This window comes from Lithobates pipiens, unplaced genomic scaffold, assembly GCF_037356315.1.
Source record: "Lithobates pipiens isolate NorthernLeopardFrog02 unplaced genomic scaffold, aLitPip1_a1.2 Scaffold_22, whole genome shotgun sequence".
NCBI lineage: Eukaryota > Metazoa > Chordata > Amphibia > Anura > Ranidae > Lithobates > Lithobates pipiens.
The window spans coordinates 52,494,739-52,517,660 of NW_027507784.1; the positions used below are offsets into that span (position 1 = coordinate 52,494,739).

General features: G+C 38.2%; 1 protein-coding gene across 2 annotated transcripts; it reads left to right on the top strand.

Moving 5' to 3' along the window:
• The first annotated feature begins 265 nt into the window (after window positions 1-265).
• GCG (glucagon) lies at window positions 266-14,342 on the top strand. 2 transcript variants are annotated; one of them, XM_077447580.1, is made up of 7 exons: window positions 266-417; window positions 1,419-1,517; window positions 4,660-4,821; window positions 6,552-6,686; window positions 8,736-8,849; window positions 10,883-11,020; window positions 13,786-14,342. In XM_077447580.1, the coding sequence occupies exons 2-7, from the start codon at window positions 1,426-1,428 to the stop codon at window positions 13,805-13,807; spliced, it is 663 nt and encodes a 220-aa protein (XP_077303706.1). In that variant the 5' UTR covers window positions 266-417; window positions 1,419-1,425; the 3' UTR covers window positions 13,808-14,342. The 2 variants fall into 2 exon arrangements, with proteins under 2 accessions (XP_077303706.1, XP_077303707.1); XM_077447581.1 differs by lacking the exon at window positions 8,736-8,849.
• Window positions 14,343-22,922: the final 8,580 nt, after the last annotated feature.

Here is a 22,922-nt window from a genome sequence, read left to right on the forward strand (position 1 = left end):
ACATATTCTATGAGAACGTATAACAAAATCATGATAAACTCCCTTTTGTGCATAAGTTGATTGTGTGAAGAACAATTCACGTTCCCTGCCATCTGACATTGCGTTATACCTGGACTTGCATTACACCTGAAAAGGAAGCACTTGTACATGTGCAATTCTTTCACGATGATTTGCCAGCCGTCTCTAATGTGTAAATTACACAAAGAGAAGTCAGTTGTATCTTAACATTTAAAGCATCAGCAATCACATGATCATCTGTGTCAGAATTAATGGATACAATGCATCCTCACAATGTTCAATGAAGCTGAAAAGAGTATAAAATGCTTTGTGGCAGAAGCAGTTGGAATCATCAGAAAAGACTGAAAAGTATCTTCAGAAGGAGCTTCATTTTGGCCATTTCCAGAAGTCCATTTCACGGTGAGCATTGTCCTATGGAGTGCCATACAGCTAGCCAGTGGCCACTGTCTTGGAAGGTTTTTATGAAAGCTTAATTATTTTTATTTTCTACATAGTTTTTTTCTATGTTTTACAGTTTTTTACCCTTCTATTTTACTATCAAGTAATCACAATAATTATTCATAACATAATGTTTATATTAATTTATTGAGTTACATTTATGTTTGGTTTATTAAATCTTTGAATATTAAATTGGAATTTCTTCATGTTAAAATTGCCTTTGAAATGTTAAATTTAGCTTTTGTAATTTATTTTATTTCATTACAGATTTTTTAAACCAAAATATATTTTCTAGACATGTGCAACTGCATAAATATATTTGCATTGTAAGGAATGATGAATTTCTATAAGTTTATTTTTAAGTTAGCAATTAATATATATTTTAATATAAAACAGTATTAAGTGTTGAAAACTTTAGTTCTATGAAGTATTTGTTTAAAACTTTGAAATAAGTTAAGGTTACCCAAGCCACCTACTAAATAAGAAATGTTATTCAATATAAACAATGAACATACTATATATTGGAAAGCCATATCATTAATTAGTTATTAATAAGTGTATGCTTCTCTTTCACTGTTAGTTGGGATAATTTCTTTCTATGAGCTAGATGCAAATAGATATGGCTATTCAGCTTCTTGGTCCTAGCAGAATATTAGGCATACTCATTTGCATCATAACTTGTTGAAGATTAAAGGTGTCAATCCCTTCCTAGTGTTTAGTTTTTAATCCTTATATTTCTATAATAGATGCTCTCTAATTTAAATAGTTAAGCGTTGTTGTGTGCATAAGATAAAGAAGTTTTGCAATGTGCATAATCATTAGCATTCAGCTCACTTAAGCACACAATTTATATGACCAGATTTTTTTTTTTTTTGCAATTTTTGTGGTAATGTTTTACTGCTGTCAGCATAATTGATTATTGGCACAACTGATGGAAACTGTTATTGTTTAATCTGTTGCAGAAAAAACATGAAAAGCATTTATTATATGGTGGGGCTTCTTTTTATGTTACTGCGAGGAAGTTTCCAAAGTCCTATCCAGGAAACAGAGGACAAGTCCAGGTATGTATCCAGCTGATCAAAGTTCATTTCATTCTTTTTGGTATTTTTATTATTATATTGGATATTTGGTTAATTAGTGGCCTCTAAGCTGTTGAATAACCACAGATCCCAGTATATAATGTCATTTGTTTGCTAGTAAATCATGCTGAAATTTATTATTTCTTAAACTAAGTGGACTGAAGGTTTTCTCTGACAGCTGCAAGGTGCTAATGTTTTATGCAACTTAGTCTATGGACAAAGATGTACTGAACTGTCAAAAACCTAAAGGGTTAATTCTACTAAAATTAATATTTTGTTTATTGGTGAACTGTGGAGTGCTGAATCGCTTCATGGCTTCTTATATCCACTGTCAATTCTAGCAGTGGGATCTCTCACAAGAGAAGTCTCAGCATTCTACAAAGAATCAAATTTTACTCACCTATGAGAGTGAGCCCCTTTCCCCAGATGATGGCTTTTAGGAGATTATGGTGGTAAATTCAGATGCATCTCACTAATTTTACGCTGGCCTTACCATTACCATAGAATTGAGCAATCAACAGCAATAGCCCATCTATGGGTTCAATAGTTCCCAGCTTTAGGCAAGCAATCAAAATTGTAATGGAAACTGATGAAAACTAACATATTATCAATCAAAAGGCATCAATTTCCATATCAATGTTGATTGGTCACTGGGAATGACTGAAATTGCAGGTGGTAGATTGCTGGGATTACATGCAAAACTTTTTAAAGTTTTTTTATGTAATTAAAAGCTGTTAGAAAACAGATGACAGCTGGTAATTAATTAAGCCTACCATATTTACCTATAACTAAAATGTCATTTTTGGTTGGGCTGTTTTTTAGCTAGTTCTTGAATTACAAGTCTATTTTCCTTTATAATTAAATGTAAAACAATATTAAAAGATATAAATTATGTCACTATGTATTGAAAGAAAATTAGTTTCACTCATTTTTCACCCACTATGTTGTGTCTTTATAACAGGAAGTGCAGACAACATTAACTATTCCATTATTGAAAAAAAAAAACTTTACAATTTGTATAAAGGCTTGTTTTAGGTTTTTAGGTTTATCCCAGCAAAAACCATCTCACATAAAGACATGCTTTACTGTATTTAGAGTTTTCTTTTTCCTAAGACGTAATTGTATCTCTTATGGCCACTTTTAACTTGAGAAAATATGTTCTAACTTAAAAAGTCAATTTAACGATTGCAAGGGGGATATCTTGTGGCATATTATTTTAAGTGCCTGTAACATGGAAGGTTATATAAACCACATGTCTTTTGCTTCCACACAGTGTTTTTGAGAATTACAATATGTGACTTGTATGTGAAGAAGATGGTATCACTTCAATATGCCCAAAATAATTTAATAATTTAACAAAAGAAAAAAAAAGCTCCCTATGTCTTCAAAGTGGATCAGTCAAAGTCTTTCCTTGTTGGCTAATTCCTTACTGGAAGGTGTTTGAACATCCCTGCACCCGTGTAAAAAGAATGGTGTCTATTAAGACTCTACTAAGATCATGTGGCTCAACAGTAGAGATACATGTTATACATGTTTTTTTTTTCTTTTTTCTTAAGAAAAGCCCTCAGTGTATCTGATTCACTATAGAAGTTGAGAATTGTCACTTAAATTGAGTGAAATTTCACTTAAAGTCTCTAACCATGTGCAAAGCAAATGCCTATTGACGCTGAATATCCAGTTGTGTGTAGGTTAAAACAGTAACAAAAGCAATTTGCTTTTCACATCATTGGCTAATTGTACTGTAGTGGACGTTTGCTCCATATTTTGAGTAATTCTCAACGCCTTTAGAAAATCAGCCTTAGTCATAACACCTATTGAACCGTATCATAAATCACTGAAATCTACTCCTTTAATGTAAGAGTCCTAAGTACTAGTATTAGGGTCAGGAGCTAGTAACCTGTTTAATATACCATAGTTTGGTATATTTTTTTGTTGTTTAATAAAGCGCAAGAATAGTGTGCGTATTTTAAATATTTAGTAGACATAAGATTTCAAGATAAGTTTTTTTTTTTTAACAAGTGGAGACAGATTATTTAGATTACGTTCACCAGTCTAAAACTGTTCCTTACTTATATTATCTTAATAGTTATTTTATTAATTCATATTTATTTATGAATGATTGAATTATCATAAATTCCTGAATTATTCTTAAACTGTTGCTAAAGCCATTACTTATTTTTAGCTTTGAATATATTCGGGAAGGATTGACACCTTTTTTTTTTTTTTGCTGTTTGCATTCTTTTTGGCAGACTTCTCACTTCCTGTCTCAGAGGCACAACAGGATGTAAGAGGATATCTCTCCAAAATGAGGGAAAATCCCACATTTGGACATATGTGTGTCCCTTTCAGAAGATTTGCTCTATTCCTCTTCTAGTGACAACTGTCAAATTTTGGATTTCCCCTTACTTACTGTCCTGGTGACCATTTTTTATGACAAAGTATACATTTTGTCAGTCAGGACATAGAGATCGGTTTACTAAAGGCAAATAGGGAATATTTCTTTGAAAAGTGAAGAGCTTATGCTTAGTGAATGTTGTGAGAATTCACCTTGCATGACCAAGGAAAATAACACAAATAGTAATTTTCTTGCATATGATTGGATGATGGAAGTCAGCACAGCTTTGCTGCATTCACTAAGCTAACGGAAGCTTTCCTTGCAAAGTGAGCAGCCTATTTGCTTTAATTAAATCAACCCTGTAGACAACAAAAAACACACAAAAGTTTTAACATTTAAAACTAAGAAAAAAAACGTTTTGGCTTTAAATATATATATATATTTTTTTTTTTTTAGCAGGAAGAAGTTATTAAAATATATGCAATTTAGTAGTCACTTCCATATTGTCCTCTGCAGGGAAAAATTAGCAATCAATGAGGATGTTAGAAATCAGTTTTTTTCTCATATATCAGGACACATGATTCTAAAAGAAATCAGCAAGATTAAAAAATAAAGTCTTCTACGCTATGATACATGGTTGACCAAAGAGAATTTTATTGTAGGACTCAATTTTGCAACCACTCTGTGTTTCATCATGTAGGCTAGCTATAGAAGTGTAGAGTTCAGAATAATACCCCCCCAGGCTCTTGATAGATACTTATATCATCAATTAAAAAATTGTATACGCAGATCAGTCAAAGCTGCAAGGACTGAAGCACTAGATGATTCAGATCAGCACAATGAAGTTAAACGTCATTCACAAGGCACATTTACTAGTGATTACAGCAAGTACCTAGACTCCAGGCGGGCTCAAGACTTTGTCCAGTGGTTAATGAACTCAAAAAGAAGCGGGTAAGAAATATGGAGCCAACAGAGTTTAACGTTCTGTTTTAGATGGTAACATATAGGTCCCCTCCAATTCTGTCAAACCTTTCTGTTATTATGATCCTATGTCAGTGCTTTACATGTATCCATTGAACCTTACCATCACTGTTTAGCACAAGCCTTGGTTGTGTAGTTTGATCAATTTACCTTTTTCCCTTTTAAACCCAAAGTTATATTGTGTGAGCAACATGTCTACCGGCAAATAGAAATTAGTTAAAGGATGATAAGCTAATTTTTAGCATTCCAGACCTAAATAAATGTGCATAGAAATAGGTAAAGTCCTTTGGACACAAAGCAGCACATGTAACCGGGCTCACAATATATACTCCCCATTCATAATTTTACCTTTTTTGCACAAAGAACTTGCAAAAATGTGAGCATGAAAACCTCTTTTAGTCAATGAACACACCATCTGTGCTGCAGGAAAAGAAACATGCATTCTTGATACATGATTAGATAGAGCTTTGTCCATTTGCCCAAAACTACATATCTGTAAGCTAGGTAGCTGCATTTATACATCTTATTATTGGATAGAGTAGGCAATGAGTAAGACCCCATTTTTTTTTGTCTTTGTCCCATAAGAAAGATTGCTCTTCACATCCTATACCAGAGACACAGCAGGAAGTCAGTGGAGGTCTTTCCAAGTGAAGGGATATCCAGAACAATTTTCCCCAGTCAATGATTTTTACTACACTTCTGTTGCTGGGACAATTGCAAATCTTTGTATTTCCCATCACTTTTTCTATGGGTGACAACGGTTACTGGGACCAATAGTGAGGGTGAATCTCCCCAGCAGAAACAAAGACAGCAATAATAGTAATTAAAAAAAATGGTAGAGATTTTTACTCTTCCAAAATTTATCTAAAAATAAGATTCACCCTCTCTCTTGACCACTGTCACAGAGACAGAAAGTGATAGGAATTTCACTATTAGATAGTAGAGTTGTCCCTTTACCTTCTATTGCACCTTCCGGACAAGATTTTCCTTCAAGAAAGAAGGAAAATCCCCCCAATGGGACACAGGCAGCAAATAATATACTAATAGGGTTTTTAAATATTCTATTTTATACAAAATAAAAAAAGATAAATATCCTCTCCCCATAAACATCATATTAAACATCATATTAATGGATAAATAAAGGTGTAAGAATTAAGCAGAAAGAAGACATGTTAGGGGCCAAGTTCAACCCTTAAACATTACCTGTTGAAATGTTGCACCCTTGTTTTTGTCTGCAATAGCTATACAGCCTGCCAATAGCAGTGGCCTATGTCTTGTGATCATTAAATATGCTAGACCAGTGTTTTTCAAAACCTTGGTCAATTGTGTACCACCATCATAACATTAATTTGCAGTGTCAACATACTACCTATGTTACAAAAAAAACCCATCTGAATTCACTCTTTATACAAAATGAATTACATTCATTTATGTTTAAATCTGGTCAATGCATTACCCTTGGAGAAACCCAGTATTCAATCAAAATCCAAAGAAGCATAAACACTTCACATCTATGGCTAACAAATATTGGCTGCTATCACTGCTGTCAACATATGCCCTCTCACATGTCTGCCGTGTTGTGGACCACCTGCACGTTGACTACATATCATGAGTGGTACATGACCCACACTTTGGGAAACACTGTTTTAGATGAAAAGCCCATAAATAATTGCATTTAATTGTTAAATTTGTCTTTCTAGAGGAATATCAAAGCGTAATGTTCAATTTGAGAGGCACGCAGAAGGCACATATACCAATGATGTAACCCAGTTCTTAGAAGAAAAAGCAGCCAAAGAATTTATTGACTGGTTGATAAAAGGAAAACCAAAAAAACTGTAAGAACACCACAAAGTTATTTTTCTAATATAAACTTTTTCTGCTTATAATGTATTTAATCTATTTCATTATCAGCCTTTTTGGCTACATTACACTTACATCCTTTTATAGAGAATCCTGGTCTTATTAAATGGGAAAGAATCTTGTAATTTTTTTTACTTCCTTTGCTATGTTTTACATCACATTTTTGTCTTTAAGCCACATGGCAAATACAAAACACAAGATACTGAAAGAGAAAAGATAAATCATTCACAAACAAAATAATGTAGCACAGAATAGATTAGAATTTACATGTAAATGTTTTAAAGTTTTGCATTTGCTTTTATCTAAGCTGTTTCTTGAAACAGAATTTTAAAGTTTTGCATTTGCTTTTATCTAAGCTGTTTCTTGAAACAGAAAAAGTCCACTTTTGCCAATTATTTCAATGATCAAAAGAATTCACCTACTGATATACTTTTCTTCAGCTATCTATGGTCGATCTCAGATTCTTTTCACTTGAAAATATAAAAATATAAAAAAAACGTAAGTTTGGCAGCACAGTGGTGTAGTGGTTGGCACTTTCCCCTAGCAGCAAAAGGGTCACTGGTTCAAATTCCAACGATGGCACTACCTGCCTGGAGTTTGCATGTTCTCCCTGTGCCTATGTGGGCTTCCTCCCCTACTCCAAAGACATGCTAGTGAGTTAATTGGATCCTGTCTAAATCGGCCCTAGTATGTGTATGTATGAATGTGAGTTAGGGAGCTTAGATTGTAAGCTCCTGGCAGGGACTGATGTAAATTTACAATGTATATGCAAAGCGCTGTGTAAATTGATGGTGCTATATAAGTACCTGAAATAAATAAAGTAAGTGAAACTGTGGTCAAGTGATGTTAAAATGCATAAGCAAAAGTTATGTTCACTGAAAAACTTTCCAAAGTAAACAGCAGATCTGAATAGAGGGAGCTGAAGTTGAATCTAAATCTTGACCATTCCAACAAGAGTCAACTGCCCTATTACTCACTGAGGCCATCCTTCAAATCAAAGTGCCAATAGGGGTTCTCAAAAGGCAGATGACATAGGGTCAAGTTTGAATATAGGTTTGCATATACCTTTAGCTTCCTATATTACTTGATCTACTAATCATTTTGACAAAATTTACTGAAGAGTGCTTCTAGTTATGCAATTTATTTTCTCCATATGCTCATGATTGTGATTCATTTACATTATAAGGAAATATATGGCAAATCAGAGATGATGCTTGAAATGTTTTGGGAACTTGGCGATTATTCTTAAATGATTTATGATTCATGAATAAACTCTACAGACTGACCATGAACTTCGACAAAAGATAACAGATCCCATATCTTCCAAACCCCCACTATATTCTACCAAAGTGATTCATTTTACAAAATGCCACCTTTTCAATTGCTGAAGACATCCTAAATTCTAAACTGAGTTATGAACTCTAAAAGATGCAACTTTTTTACCAGTTATAAGTTACACAATATTTTTACTGGGGGACTTTTGCATATATAAATTTAATTTTACATGTATAAATTTCCATTCAGCATCCTGCATTACAATTAAAGTTTAATGTATAGCCCAAATGTATTTTATAGTTTTTGATAGAGTAGGGAAAGATTACAACCCTGTCAGTTTATTATTTGCTGTCTCTACCCTATTGGGAAGATTTATCTTCACTTTCTGTTTTGGGAAACCAACAGAAAATTAGAAAAAATCCCAATAAAGTGAGTGGCCTTCTCCCTTGTCTCCAGTGTCTCGGAACATGAGTTCCCTCAACTTGCTTTCCACACCTCTTATTTTGGCAAAACTGTAAAATGTTGGATTTTACATCACTTTTATCTCAGTGACAATGGTCACAGTACAATTATCAAGAGGGTAAATCTACCTAGCAGAGACACAGACAGGAATAAAATCATAATATGTGTCTTAATACTTCCCTACTTTATCCAAAACTACAAAAAGTAGGTATACACTTTAAGAAATCATGATATTGTGATGAATAATTGAAAGCATCCCAAATTCAAAAGACTTTTTCATTGTCTAGGAGATTATCAAGACACGCAGATGGAACCTTCACTAGTGATATGAGCAGCTATTTGGAGGAAAAAGCAGCCAAAGAATTTGTTGATTGGCTAATTAAAGGAAGACCAAAAAGAAAGTAAGGATTTGCACACAGACACTGCTTTTTATGCTTTTTTCCTACATTACACTTTGATAATTCAAATTACATAGAGAAATAATTATGTCATAGCCTTTTGGCTCCAAAAATATATACCTATAAAGATTATAACCACATTTTGTTAATTGTTACTTACATAATACATGGAATATCCAAAAATAATCCTAGGAAGCCTGTGTTGGTTGGAGGTGATGATAATAATTAACAAGAATAATATGTATCACCCCATATATATTTAAATACAATATAAAACTAAAATACACTTTGAGCCAATAGGTGTTAAAAAGAATTGTAAAATATATTTAAAAGTTTTCATCAAATGCAGCTGCCAAAATAAAACCTTTAAAGTAGATTTTCTGCTTTTAAAAAGTGTAATTTTGAGATTGAGGATAACTTAAATTTGACCTTTACTTAAATATTAATATAAAGCTATGTGAATAAGGTTGCTGGAATGGATACAAAATAGTATTTGAAAAGCTAAAATATTTTCTTGCATGAAAAAAAAAGCCCCCAGGCTATTTCAGTGCTACTCACATACCAAAATCAGGTCATGTGATCTCTTGAAGGGTAGGATGAGAGTCAAGTTTGGCTTATTTTACCCTTTAGCACAAAGGATGTGGCCAAACACTAAGGAAATTGATAATTTGACTAGGCCGCGATAAACCGTATTGAAGGCAAGTATTTCAATTGTTTTACTGCCCTTCAATTATTCATTACAACAAATCATTTATCATAATTTTAAGTTGATATTTAAGTCCTTTGAAGTCAGAACTGGAAAAGAGAAAAACTGCAATAAATAATTAAAATGGCTCTAAAGACAGAAGTGTTTTTTTTTTACATTAATGTACCCTTTGTTTTAAGGTACAAAACGATTTGTGTTCACTCGCCCAGCCCCCCCCCCCCCCTTTCCCAAATGCTTTGATCCAGCGATGTGTCCAAGAGCAAGGGCTCTTTCTTCTCACTCTCTTTCTCCTCACTGGCCATGGAGACCATTGACTCCTGCTGTTGTCCATCACAGACTGTGAGGAGACAGTGAGGGTAGGGCTGAGCTGTGCTTAGTGTGTGTGTCAATGGACACACACAACATGGCTCTGGATCAAGCCCGCTTGAGTGCCTTCATAGCAAATGGCTTGCTATGGGAGCATTGGGAGGGGGAGAAGCTGGGAGTGCTGGCGAGGAACTCCAGAAAAGGAGAATCAGGGCTGCTCTGTGCTAAACTATTTCACAAAGCAGATAAGCATACCTTGTTTGTTATTTTACAGAAAAAATCTCTTTAAATCACTTTAAGGTGTTCAAGGTGTTCAAATATATTGATAATATATACAGAAAAAGTTTGAAGACTAAAAGCATATGAGTTCCCCTTGATTTCTTGCTCAATAGTAAGTAGCTCAGTATCTGTTAAAAATGGCCACCGTTTAACTACCATATAATTCTGAAAAAATGTAATGTATTTTTAAAGAGAGGTGGCATACTGTAACTACCTGGCCTTGAACTTGCAGGGCAGCATTGAGTTTAGGAGAGGGAGAGGCAATACTCAAGTCCATCAGGACTCTAGTGCTTTTCACAGGGCTGATTATGAACAGGCTTAGAAAATTGGAGATCACTGGATGACATCAACAGTTTGCTGCTGCTCCTTCATTGTCTAACCACAGCCTAGGGTTGGTCCTGGTGCTTACCTTTAGCCCATTCTGCAGAAAGGTCCAGGATATGTCTTGGTGGGGTTGCCTGGCTCACACAATCAGTGACTCTACAAAATACTTTCAGAATGATTTAGAAGTAGTTCACTGTATATGTGCTATATGTCCACTAGATATTCAGACTTAGGGTAGAAAGTCTAATATTCATGTAAAAATAAAAGCTTAAGGTATTAAAAAATAAAACACACACTAACCAATATTACCTGAATTGCTTTTTGTTATGTTGCCTTTGCTATAGTAGTTTATTGTGCAGAAAATTGTGCTGATATTATAATAGAACTCAATACATTCATTATCTTTTTTGTCCAAATAAAGTTTCCCAGATCTTTCAGCAGAAGAGATGGACAGACGGCATGCTGATGGCAGTTTTACCAGTGACTTCAACAAAGCCCTCGATATAAAGGCTGCTCAAGAGTTTCTGGACTGGATAATTAACACCCCAGTTAAAGAAAGGTATATCTATTCACAACATTAAATAATAGGATGCAAGGTGTCTACTTATCAATCAGTATATACTGAATAAAATGAACATTAAAAGTAAACTTATACTAGGGAATATTACACAGAGATGCCACTGTTGACCTCTCTCTAAGAATAGTGGCCTGATTGTCTCTGACTTCAGGACTAACCTGGTAGTAAGTGGCATAACAAGTAAATCAAGATTATTTACCTTGGCAGTATGCTGGCTTACGCTTTTCTTACCCTTTTGAGGTCAGCAGAATCTCTCCTTCCAGATTTCCTTTAATGTGTATCTAAACCGAAGAACAAACATTTAATATACTGCTGATTACCAGATGCAACTTTTTTTTAGGCTTTTATTCCCTTCTTTTCATCTGATGATTCTATCAGTAACACACGTCCGGTTTTAGGGTGATGACACATACTCACAACAATGCAGGGATTATTTATTAAAGGCAAATCCACTTTGCACTACAAGTGCACTTGGGAGTGCAACCGATGTAAATCTGAGGGGAAGATCTGAAATTAGGGGAAACTCTGCTGATTTTATCATCCAATCATGTGCAAGCAAAAATGCTGTTTTTTTTATTTTCCTTGCATTTCCCCCTCAGATTTACAATGACTGCACTTCCAAGTGCACTTGCAGTGCAAAGTGGATTTGCCTTTAGTAAATAAACCCCTGAGCAGCGTTGTCACCCTAAGAAGGAGGTATGTTAGTAGTACCAGTCCCGAAACAAGGTCATCTAGTGCCCAGGGTGAACATGCCAAATTGCACCCCCCAAAATGTTTTAGCATTATGGTTCAGCAAAAATCCCCTGCCCCCCAAAAAATTGAGAGCTAATCTGCATGCTTAGCTCATATCCTCTCATTCCACATATGCTCCCAACACAATTTTTCCCTCCCCAAAAAAAAAAATCTGCCTTTTTGGCACAAATCCTCTACCCCTCAAATGTCTACTCTGAGCACAAATCCTCTCCCCCCTCCCCACTCCAATTCCCCCCCATACAAGCACAAATTCCCCTTCCCATTCACCCATCCTAACACAAATCCCCCCCCCCCTAAAAAAAAAAAGGTGTCTTCCCAGTATAAATGCCCCTAATCATCCCTCCTAGCACAAATCCCCCCCAGCCACAATATTACCTTTTCTTGCACAAACCCCCCAGATCCCCCATCCTAGCATAAATCCTCTTCCCCATCTCTCCTCTCAGCACAATTCCCCCCAAATCACTGATTCTAGCACACTTGCCCAGCCCCCCCCCCAGAATAATTCTTACCTTCTGCTGCCCCTCCCCCCAAATTCCCCCTCCAAACACAAATCACCTCCCCCAATCTCCTTGTGGTGCCCCGATCCTGCCTACCCCTTGCCCCGGTTAGTACTAAAGAACATCTTTCCCTCAACTCCATAATAGAGGGCAGGCATCCCAGACAGAGCAGAAACACTGCAGGAACTAATAATGTGCTGACTATTAGCAGATGCAGAAAGCAAGGAATTAAGTCATCAACTTACACGAGTTCTGACAGGATCAACAAGTATTTACTTGCACTTATTAAACTTAACAAAGCACATTCAATGGCTTATTTAACAGACCAAAAGGGAGCAAATAACAGAAGTCCATTGTTAGGGTTAACAAACACTTTAGATGGAAAATTAATCATTTGAATCAGTCATTTTTATGAGTCAAACAACATTCCCCTTACTAAGGGGGCAAGGAGGGGTTTTCTTAAACAGGAGGGATTTTCTTGGGAGGTGGAGGAGTTGTGTTGGAGCTAGGATATTTGCTTGGGTAAGTAAGGGGTTGGTTATGTTAGGGAGTGGTGTATTAGTGCTTGTGGGGTGATATTTATTCTCCTGTACCCTGTACATTACATACTTCTGTCCTTTGCATTCTACAATATATACTCCTAACCCATTCACGCTGTGTATTGCATACTCCTAACTCCTACACGTTGTGCATTATATATTTCTGTGTGAATCAAATGCAGTACCCCACACTGCACAAGTGTGGACCAGGGCTAATACTCCATATTTTGTGGGTACAAAAACTATGGCTTTTGTGCAAGTAGACTTATACTCTGCTTAGCCATACCTCTTTAATCCCCTCCCACTATTAGCAAAATGTTACCCCACCTACCACCTCAACATCAGTGTTTCCTACAGGGTGCCAAGGGTTGCCCCAGGTACTTCACAATCCTAGCAGCACCCCTAATTTAACCACAATTCAAATATTCAACTGAGATTAAAATACCAAATATAAAAAATTCTCAAGATTGTTTTAAAGAGTAACTGCAGTCTGCTCACTTAATTTATCATAAAAACATATTTGTCATTCTGAAGCTTCCCTCCAACAATTTTGCATATTATTTTATATATACTGTGATTCTGTACTTGCCAAATATGCTGCTGAAATCTCCCTCCACTAAGTCTGGCTGCAACCATTTTAACTGAAGGCAGCTGAAGCTGCTGCCTGTTCACTTCCTGGATTTACACAGAGGCACACCCCCAGCTCTGCAGCTCTCACTGGCCCTCCAATGACTCATTCCCCCTCTCTTCCTGGCAAACATTAAAAGAGAGAGAGCTGTGCATGATGCCATAAGCCTAGGCTTTTTACCAGACAAGAAACAGGAAGTGGGCTGTATAAGGTATTTACTGTCAGAAAAAAAAAATGTTTTACTATCCAAAGTTAAAACAACAAGAGCAGAGGATTTAATAGATGGAAAAATGAAAAAATTACTGAAGTTCCACTTTAATTTCTTTTCAGGGATTTATTGGAAGAGCAATAGAAATACAGAAGATCTTCAACAAGGATTCACGCGGCTGTCACTTGAAAAATGATGACTTTGTGTTCTGTAAATTCAAGCAGGTGTATCATAAAGCCATACAGTATAGCTTTGCATGCAAAGTAAATGAAATTTCCAGTAGTGTTTTCTTGTTGGGGAATTCCACAAAGAGAAGATTCTGCTTATAAATGTGTCTCTACCGTAACAGGTTTAATGCTTTCCTTCACGTTTGGATTTGCACTGCACAATGAAACAAGCTTTGCCTATCTGCCGTGAATGGCGAGGGCTTAAATCCAGAAGTGCCATTCTCACGTCCCACTTATTTAAAAAAGTTATTTAAAAAAAATAGAAAAAATATAACTTGTTTAAATTAAAATAAAATATATACCTTATTTTTCTATGAAAATGAACTGTATATAGAATTTACTCCAATCAGTCGTGTCTTAGAAAAAGGGTAACCCTGTTTGAAATGTTTATTACAAGTGCTAAGCTTTCGGAATATTAACTAGTAGCCTTAAATAAAGTTTTTTAAGCGTCATTTGTGTTGTGTTTTTGTTTGTAAACTTGTTCAGTAATACTTTTTGGGAGGAAAACATTAAAGTTGAACTTCAAACAGCTAAATACACAGACATAATGCAAACAAGGGAGTTTTACCTGCAAATATTTGTGTTTCTATCTATCTAGTCCTGAGATTCACATAGCGAAAGGAAAAGCAACATAGTAATCAGCTCAGTACTCAGTCACTGTGCTTTCCCCCCTTCTGGTGTGTCAGTACATGAATCGATTGGTTCTTAATCAGTGACATACATAAAATATATGGCACCTTGGACCAATATTTTTTTTACACCACCCCCACCACAGAAGTATGCTCTCTTTCCCAAATATACACCCCTCAATACAGATATTGCCCACCCCCAGCACAAACCCCTCAGTATAGGCACCCCCCCCCCCACACACCCACCCAGTAGAGACCTCCACAGGGGTGTTTTATGAAATCAGTGGGCTTGTGTGCAAAATGATATGATTGGGGCCCATCATTTCATTAAAAAAAGAAATAATTGTGTGCATAGTATGCCAACGTGAAACGTGGGCATGGTTTTAAATGTGCCAGGGGTGTTGCTAGGATTGTAAAAGATCTGGGGCACCTTTGGGCACACCAAGTAGAACTGTGCGCAGCAGTGAGCAGCAGGTGTGGCCAAATTATATTAACAATGGGAGGGGCTTAATGGGGAAGTTAAATAAGACAATTACCCCCAGTATAATCCCCCCAGCTCAATCTCTCCTGCAGTATAATCCTTACCCCCCTCCAGGTCACTCTGTCCCCCAATATAATCCCCCTGGTCATTCTGCCCCCAGCATAATCCTTCCCCCCCAAGTCAGTCTGTTCCACAGTATGATCCTTCCCCCTTCACCCCAGGACAATCTGTTCCCCAATACAATACACCACCCCCCCCAGGTCAGTCTGTACCACAGTATAATCCTTCTCACCTAGGTCAATTTGTCCCCAGTACAATCCCCCAGGTTATTCTGCCCCCAGTATAATCCTACCCCCCAAGTCATTCAGTTCCCTGTATAATAATTCCCCCTTCACCCCAGGTAAATCTGTTCCCCAGTACAATCCATCTACCCCCAGGTCAGTCTGTACCACAGTATAATCCTTCCTACCTAGGTCAATCTGTCCCTCAGTATAATTCCCAACAGGCCTGTCTGTCCCCCAGTATATCTCCTGTCAGGTGAGGTCTTTCTGTTCTCCAATATAAGCCCCCCTGATGAATTTGTCTCCCAGTACAATCCTTCAAGGTCAGTCAGACTGACCCAGGGGGATTATACTGGGGGGAAATACTAACAGTCAACAGTCCAGTCTTATCCCATAGTACAGTCCCCCCAAGGTCAATATATCCCCTAGTATAATTTCCCCCCCTCAAGCCAGTCTATCCCCCTGACTGACCCACGTGGAATTGTACTGGGGGGGTACAGAATAACCCCCAGTACAATCTCCTCAATAATTTATTTTTCTTAGCTCAATAATTGCTCAAATGTTTATCAAATCACCGGTTTCACAAAAAAATACACTAATTTCTGCAGAGAGCAAAACTGAAATCTTCTTGTGTGAAGAAATATTATTTTCCAAATGCTATAAGAAAGACAGAACACATCCTGGAATGACAGAGGTGCCCCCGAAAGACATTAAAAAATACTTTATGTCATTAGATGATGGGGACCAAAATGTAATGGCAAGAAAAACAATTTAAAAAAGCAAGTTTAGTTTATTTACTGAATAATTTTTACTTTTATTTCAAGCATAATACTTTAACGAGTATATACACTGCATTCTAGGTTGCCAGTGTAACAAAATGACTTTTGCCGCATACACACGTAGCAGACTATCTGGCAGACTTAGTCTGGCGGACTTTCCGCCGGACTGTCCGCCGGACTTTCGGAACAAGCTACTTGCCCACACATGGTACTTTTGCAGTGGACTAATATGGCGTACTAAGTCCACCGGACTATCCGCCGTACTTTTGAAATGAACGGACTAGCCCACACACGTGGAGGAAAGTCTGCTCATTTTGAGCGCGTCTCCAGGTAGCCGGGACCAGCGAAGGAGGCGTCGTTGGGCCGTCAACTGGTATGGACTTAAAGGGGAATCACTACGCCGACAAATCGGTGTGGGGGTCCCCCCTAGGTCCATATCAGACCCTTATTCGAGCACGCTACCTGGCCAGCCAGGAAAGGGGGTGGGGACGAGCGAGCGCCCCCCCCCTCCTGAGCCGTACCAGGCCGTGTGCCCTCAACATGGGGGGTGCCTTGGGGAAGGGGGGCCTCTGGGACTGTGATGTCATAATGGGCAGGGACATCATGATGTCCCTATATAAGTCACCGCACGCCGCGTCTCTGTCATTGTGACAGGAGACAGCGACAAGGCAACATCTCCTGAAGAGAAGAACATAAGAACAGAAGGCTGCGACAGCGGCAGCAGGGACAGAAGACCGGGCCACCACTTGTAAAAGAGCTAGAAGAAGGCGCGGTGGCCCGGCGAGAAGACCCCCGAAGACGGAAGAGGACCCTCAGAGCTGTGCAATAAACTATTTTAACCCTTGTGTGTTGTGTTTTTTTACTTTTTTTCACAGGTGAATGGGTAGGGGTACATTGTACCCCATACTCATTCACATGGGGGGGCGGGATCCAGGGCCCCCTTATTAAAGGGGGCTCCCGGATTCCGATAAGCCCCCCACCCACAGACCCCGACAACCAATGGCAAGGGTTGTCGGGAAGAGGCCCTTGTCCTCATCAACATGGGGACAAGGTGCTTTGGGGTGGGGGGGCCACGCTGCCCCCCCTTCCCCAAGGCACCCCCCCATGTTGAGGGCACGTGGCCTGGTACGGCTCAGGAGGCGGGGCGCTTGCTCGTCCCCACCCCCTTTCCTGGCCGGCCAGGTAGCGTGCTCGGATAAGGGTCTGATATGGACCTAGGGGGGACCCCCACGCCAATTTTTCGGCGTAGGGATTCCCCTACCAGGTGACGGGGCCAGCGCCTCCTTCGCTGGCCCCGGCTACCTGGAGATGCGCTCAAAATGAGCAGACTTTTCTCCGGGAGGGAAAAGTCTGTTCACTTCAAAAGTACGGCGGACTGGCACACACACGGCCAAATAGTCCGCCGAAATGCGAGTCCAGCGGACAGATTGGAGTGCAAAAATACTTTCTTAGTCCGCCGGACTTTTGGGTAAAAAAAGTCCGCCAGAGCCTACACAAGGGCGGATCGTCCGGCGGACTTGAGTCCGCCGCACTTTTCCACTGGATTGTTTGATCGTGTGTACGAGGCATTTCAATTTGTAAAACAACTCCATCCACATTTTCTTTTAATTTTTCCAAAAATTTTATTTTTTTTCCAGAAAAAAACAGGGAAAAACTTTTTTCTCATGGCTTCAAAATTTCCAGAAATTCTATATCTCTAGACATGTGGAATTTGTTTCATTAAGAATCAAAATTCAGACCAAATTTTCGTTATGCAATGTTTCAGATACATCACAATAGTAACAAATTTTAACAAATCTGAAATAAATGTATAAAATGTATTTGTATTCATTTGTGTCATTCGTTTCCAACTTCAGATGATTTGTAAGTTCAATAATATCTGTCACATTCTATATGTTTATGATTATGCAAAGCCAAAGTCGCATTAAAAGTCGCAAGTTGCAATGCAAAGTCGTACTGGAGGTCGTACAACTTTGGGGTCCCAGCAATGTGAACCCAGCCCTAATATTTGAAGCATCTGAAATGGCATAAGGACATAGTTGAAGAATCTGAATCTTCCAAAATAATTTCTGAAAATAGAAATCGATTTGGAACAAAAAAAATATGAAATGAATCCGAATATATGAAACAAATTCCAAAAACGAATCATTCTAACATAACGAATATGACAAAACAAAATGATTGACTTAAAGCGGAGTTCCACCCACTTCTTGGAGATTGGGCTTTCCTCCTTCTCCCGCTGCCAGGCCAGTAGCGGAGCACAGCGGTGCCTCGCACATGCGCAGTAGGGACTCGGCATGAAGCTGTAATGCTACACTGCTGGGATCCCTTACCCGCAATGGCAACGGCAGCACCCGACAGCTGATGGAAGCATCAGCTGCCGTGCCGACATCGATGGACTCCAGGACAGGTAAGTGTCCTATTATTAAAAGTCAGCAGCTGCAGTATGTGTAGCTGCTGGCTTTTAATTTTTGCAGGGGTGGGTGGACCTCCTCTCTAACAAATAACAGATGTTTTCGTTGTGTTTATCACTAGTCCCATTCATATCCATTGGGACACAGTAGCTGCACAGATATAGTTGCTGCACCCATTATGACATACATGTGAGTTTACACCCCCTAACGCAAACAGTGTGAGTTCAGGAACATGCAATTGCACCCAAGCAGATGTCAATTTGAGAGCAGTGGCTATGTCTGTGCGGGTAAACGCAGTTTCCAAGGGTGTACACTGTAGTATGCTGACAGGAGGGGGAGGAGGAAGGGCTACCAGCAGCGCTGCAGGGAGGGGGCACTGGGGATCAGTAGACATGTGCTGAAAAATTTATTAGTTTTCATTCGTTTTCGTTTTTTTTCCTTTTAATTTTTTGGGTCATTTGTTATAATTGACATTTGTAAATTCGAAAATGTGTAAATTTAGAAATTCCAAAATTCCAAAATTCGTAAATTCAAAAATTCAGAAATTCAAAAATCCGAAAATAAGAAAGAAAATTAGAAATAATAACTAACTAACTAATAATAACTAACTATTAAATTATAGGTATTGGAATTTACTTTCAAATTTGTCTGTTAGTCAACGTAACGAATAGGAATTTATCCAAAGTTACGAATTTTCGGAAATAACGAATGCCGTATCTAAACAAATGGAACAATAATAATGTTAATAAAAAGGTTTTATTATTATTATTGTTGTTTATTATTATTAATTTGTTACGTTCCATTCATTTAGATGCGGCATTTGTTATTTCGGATAATTCGTAACTTCAGAGAAATTCATATTCGTTACAGTCTCTAAGGAAAGGGAATTCCAATACCTATAATTTAATAGTTAGTAATTGTTAAGTTATTATTAGTTAGTTATTATTTCAGATTTTTGAATTTTTGAGTTTTCTGATTTTTGTTTATATTTTTTGACTTTCGTTCTTTTGAATTTCTGTTCTTATTTTCAGATATTCGAGTTTTCGGATTTTCGTATTTCCAAAATTTCGGATTTTTGGATTTTAGAATTTAGAATTTCTGAATTTTTGAATATTAAAATTTACGAATATTCACATTTATGAATATTTGGAGAAATTTGTTAAACAGGTTTTCGTTAATTTGAATATTTCCGAATTAATGAATTTGTCAAAATGTGTTAAAAAACTATACTGGACTCTATATGTCTGTAAATTCCCTGAAGAAGGGCCGGAATCAAGCTGAAAACGATTGTTGGGTTTTACTATGAACCGTTTTTTATGTATTATATTTGAATTTGTTCTGTTTATTCCACATGATTCATTTTATGAATGTTTGTACTATACAAAATAAACGCTATACTTTTTTTGATACCTCATTCCTCTCAGTCACTTTCAAAATCCCATTCCCTATAGCAGGGGTCTCAAACTGGTGGCCCTCCAGCTGTTGCAAAACTACAAGTCCCATGAGCCATTGCAAGGCTCACAGTTACAAGCATGACTCCCACAGGCAGAGGCATGATGGGACATGGAGTTCTCCAACAGCTGGAGGGCCATCAGTTTGAGACCCCTGCCCTATAGGGATTGTTCTCTTTCTTATATCAACCATGGTGCCGTAATTAGTGAAGTGCCAACACCAGCCATTGCCCCGATAGATTGCTTGCAAAAAAAACATATTTTCTGCCAGTGCCCCTCCCGAGATTAGACTCTGGATCAGCCCCTGTCTCTAGGTGATCCTTGTACATTGCAAGGATTTTATCACGCTTTGTCCATGAGTGAATGGCAGTGGTTTTATTATTATCATCAATCAGCTGCGGCACCTGCAGGGCTCTAATGAGGAAAGTGTTAGGGCCTGCACACCTTTAGACGAGATTTCCCTTTGGGAGCATTACATTTTTGTTGTAGGGGATGGCAAAAAGCTGACTGGTAGCTTAGTGCAGACTTCTTGGAAAATCAGTAAGCCAATCACACAAGCAGGAAATGCCATATCCGGGGGGGGGGGGGGGGGGCTTCTTTTTATTTGCTATTTTTTTCCCTGTGAAGGTGGAGTTACCTTTTAAAGTGTAACTAAGGGCAATTTTTTATTTTAGTTTTGGATAGAGTGGAGATAGATTTGAATACCTATTACATACATACCCACAACTTTATTTCCCATAAAGAACAACACATTTTAATTATAATGGATAATGGAAAGAAACCTGTATCTGTTCCACCATACTGATTATGTCATAGTTTAACAATATAGCAACACCTCCTCATCCTGTGCAGCTGTTCTTGGACAAAAGGTGGTGGCCCTAGTATACAGCGGCTGCCATTTCTGTACCCTGTACCAACCTAGGCACTGTGTATGCAGGGTCGTCTTTAATATTGATTGGACCCTTGGCAAAACTTTTCTTGGGGCCCCTATGCAGTTTCACTCTCCACCTGCTCTGAGACATACAATAAATAGCAACTAGACTCAAAATCAGTTTACTGAATCAGATCAGGCAGCTATTGCGATTGGTTGCCAGAGGTTACAGTATATCCTTACCGCTCACTGACTGGTTGCTAGAGGTTACAGCACACATTACGGCTCACTGATTAGTTGCTAAAAGTTACAGCACATGATTTTTGCTTGTTGATTGGCTGCTAGAGATTGCCGTGAATATGACCTCAGGGGGGCAAGATATACATATCAATGCCGCCGGCCACTGCTATTTACATATGAATGCCAGTAATATACATGTAAACACAGGGTCTGCAGGTGAGTCATCTGTACACAACAAAAGTGCAGAGCTGGGCAGCATTAGTAGCAACACTTCACACTGAGATATTGGGACACAGCACGTGACTAAAACCTCAAGGGAAAAGGTAATTTAAACCAGGATAGTTCACAAGTATGAGGCAGCTTCTTTGGGCCCAACAACAATGACAGGGCCCAGGGCAGCTGCCCCTTTTGCCCTGCCTTAAAAACGTCCCTGTGTGTATGTGCATGTTCCATCCATGTTAGCTTGGAGGTAATCTTTGCTTTGGGTGCCAGAAGACCTGTACTCTAGATTTGTGACTATTCTAGCAGCCTAATGATTTCTCCAGATTTGTGATTCTCACAGCTGCCAGATTTACTGTGAATTCTGCATACTAGTATTATAACAATGTAAAGTACACACTGTTAGATTCTCTGCAGATTTATGTCTTCAGATTTACCAAAATCATGTAGTGCAAGGCCCTGCCTGATTGCATACAAATTGGGACGCTTAAGGTTTGACCTCATATTATATGGTTTTGGTAAATCTGAAGACAAAAATCTGCAGAAAATCTAATAGTGTGTATAAGGCCTAAGCATACTTTGAAATATATGCACATTGTATGTAGTGGGAGGATTACTTTCTCTACATTGATTACTAGACATGGTCATTAATTTTCGTCCGAATGCATTTTCTTCCAAATTTCAGGGATTTTCATTATCGTTTTATTGTGGTATTGGAGCAAGGCAAGCTGGGACCAGGACTGTCAAAGGCTGTGTAGACTGGAGTGGACTGGAGGGACCGCTTGGCTTGAAGAGAGACGGTCATTGTGACTCAGGATTGGACGTGACGTTAGTGAGATATCTTCATCATCTGTGCTGCTGCACACTGCTGTCAGTGTCACTGTGAGAGTAAATTTTATGTGTGTGCGCCCATTATAATTTCTTGCCCTCCTGTCCCTGAACTACTTACTATATCAAAAATAAAATAAGAGATGTTTTTTGACTTATCATCTACCTTAAATCATATTGCTAATTGCATATTGTATTTGTTTGTAGCCTAAATACTCTTGGAAATGCCAGTAAAAACTTGGCTGTGCCAGTAAATTTTGGGTGTTGTGTCAGTAAATTTCAATCTGGTAGGTTGGCAACACTGCAGCGGAGTTAACCCCTCTGCCACACTGCAGCTTGCACCTACCTTTATATGAACTGGTGATCATTTGCTAGAAGTTGAATGGAGAAAGATTGATTGCACAATTTCAGTTGGTGCTTGTATGTGTTAAAATGTGGACTGCATGCCTCCTGGGGTGTTATGGTGATATTTGTTGAATCCTCATTTACCTTAGGTTCACACCTATGTGTTTTTTACTGTATTTTGCAGTTTGCAATAACACATTACATAGTCCATTTAACATGGTTTCCTGTGGTACACATTCACATCAATGAACTTTGCGGCTGTTTCGTTTTTGGAAACTGGACTTTTCTGCCATTTGTGTGTAATAGACTTCAATAGAGCATCAGAAAGGCAAAGTGTTGCATCTGTGATGCAATTTCCGATGTGTTTTGCAGTTTTTATTCTTTTGTTTAAAACACTGTATATAGCTGGTTGCTAAGGAGGGGGCTTGGAAGCCGGCCGCCGCATCCTGACCAACCGAGTCATCAGCTGACAGCTGAATGTAAAAAAAAATTTG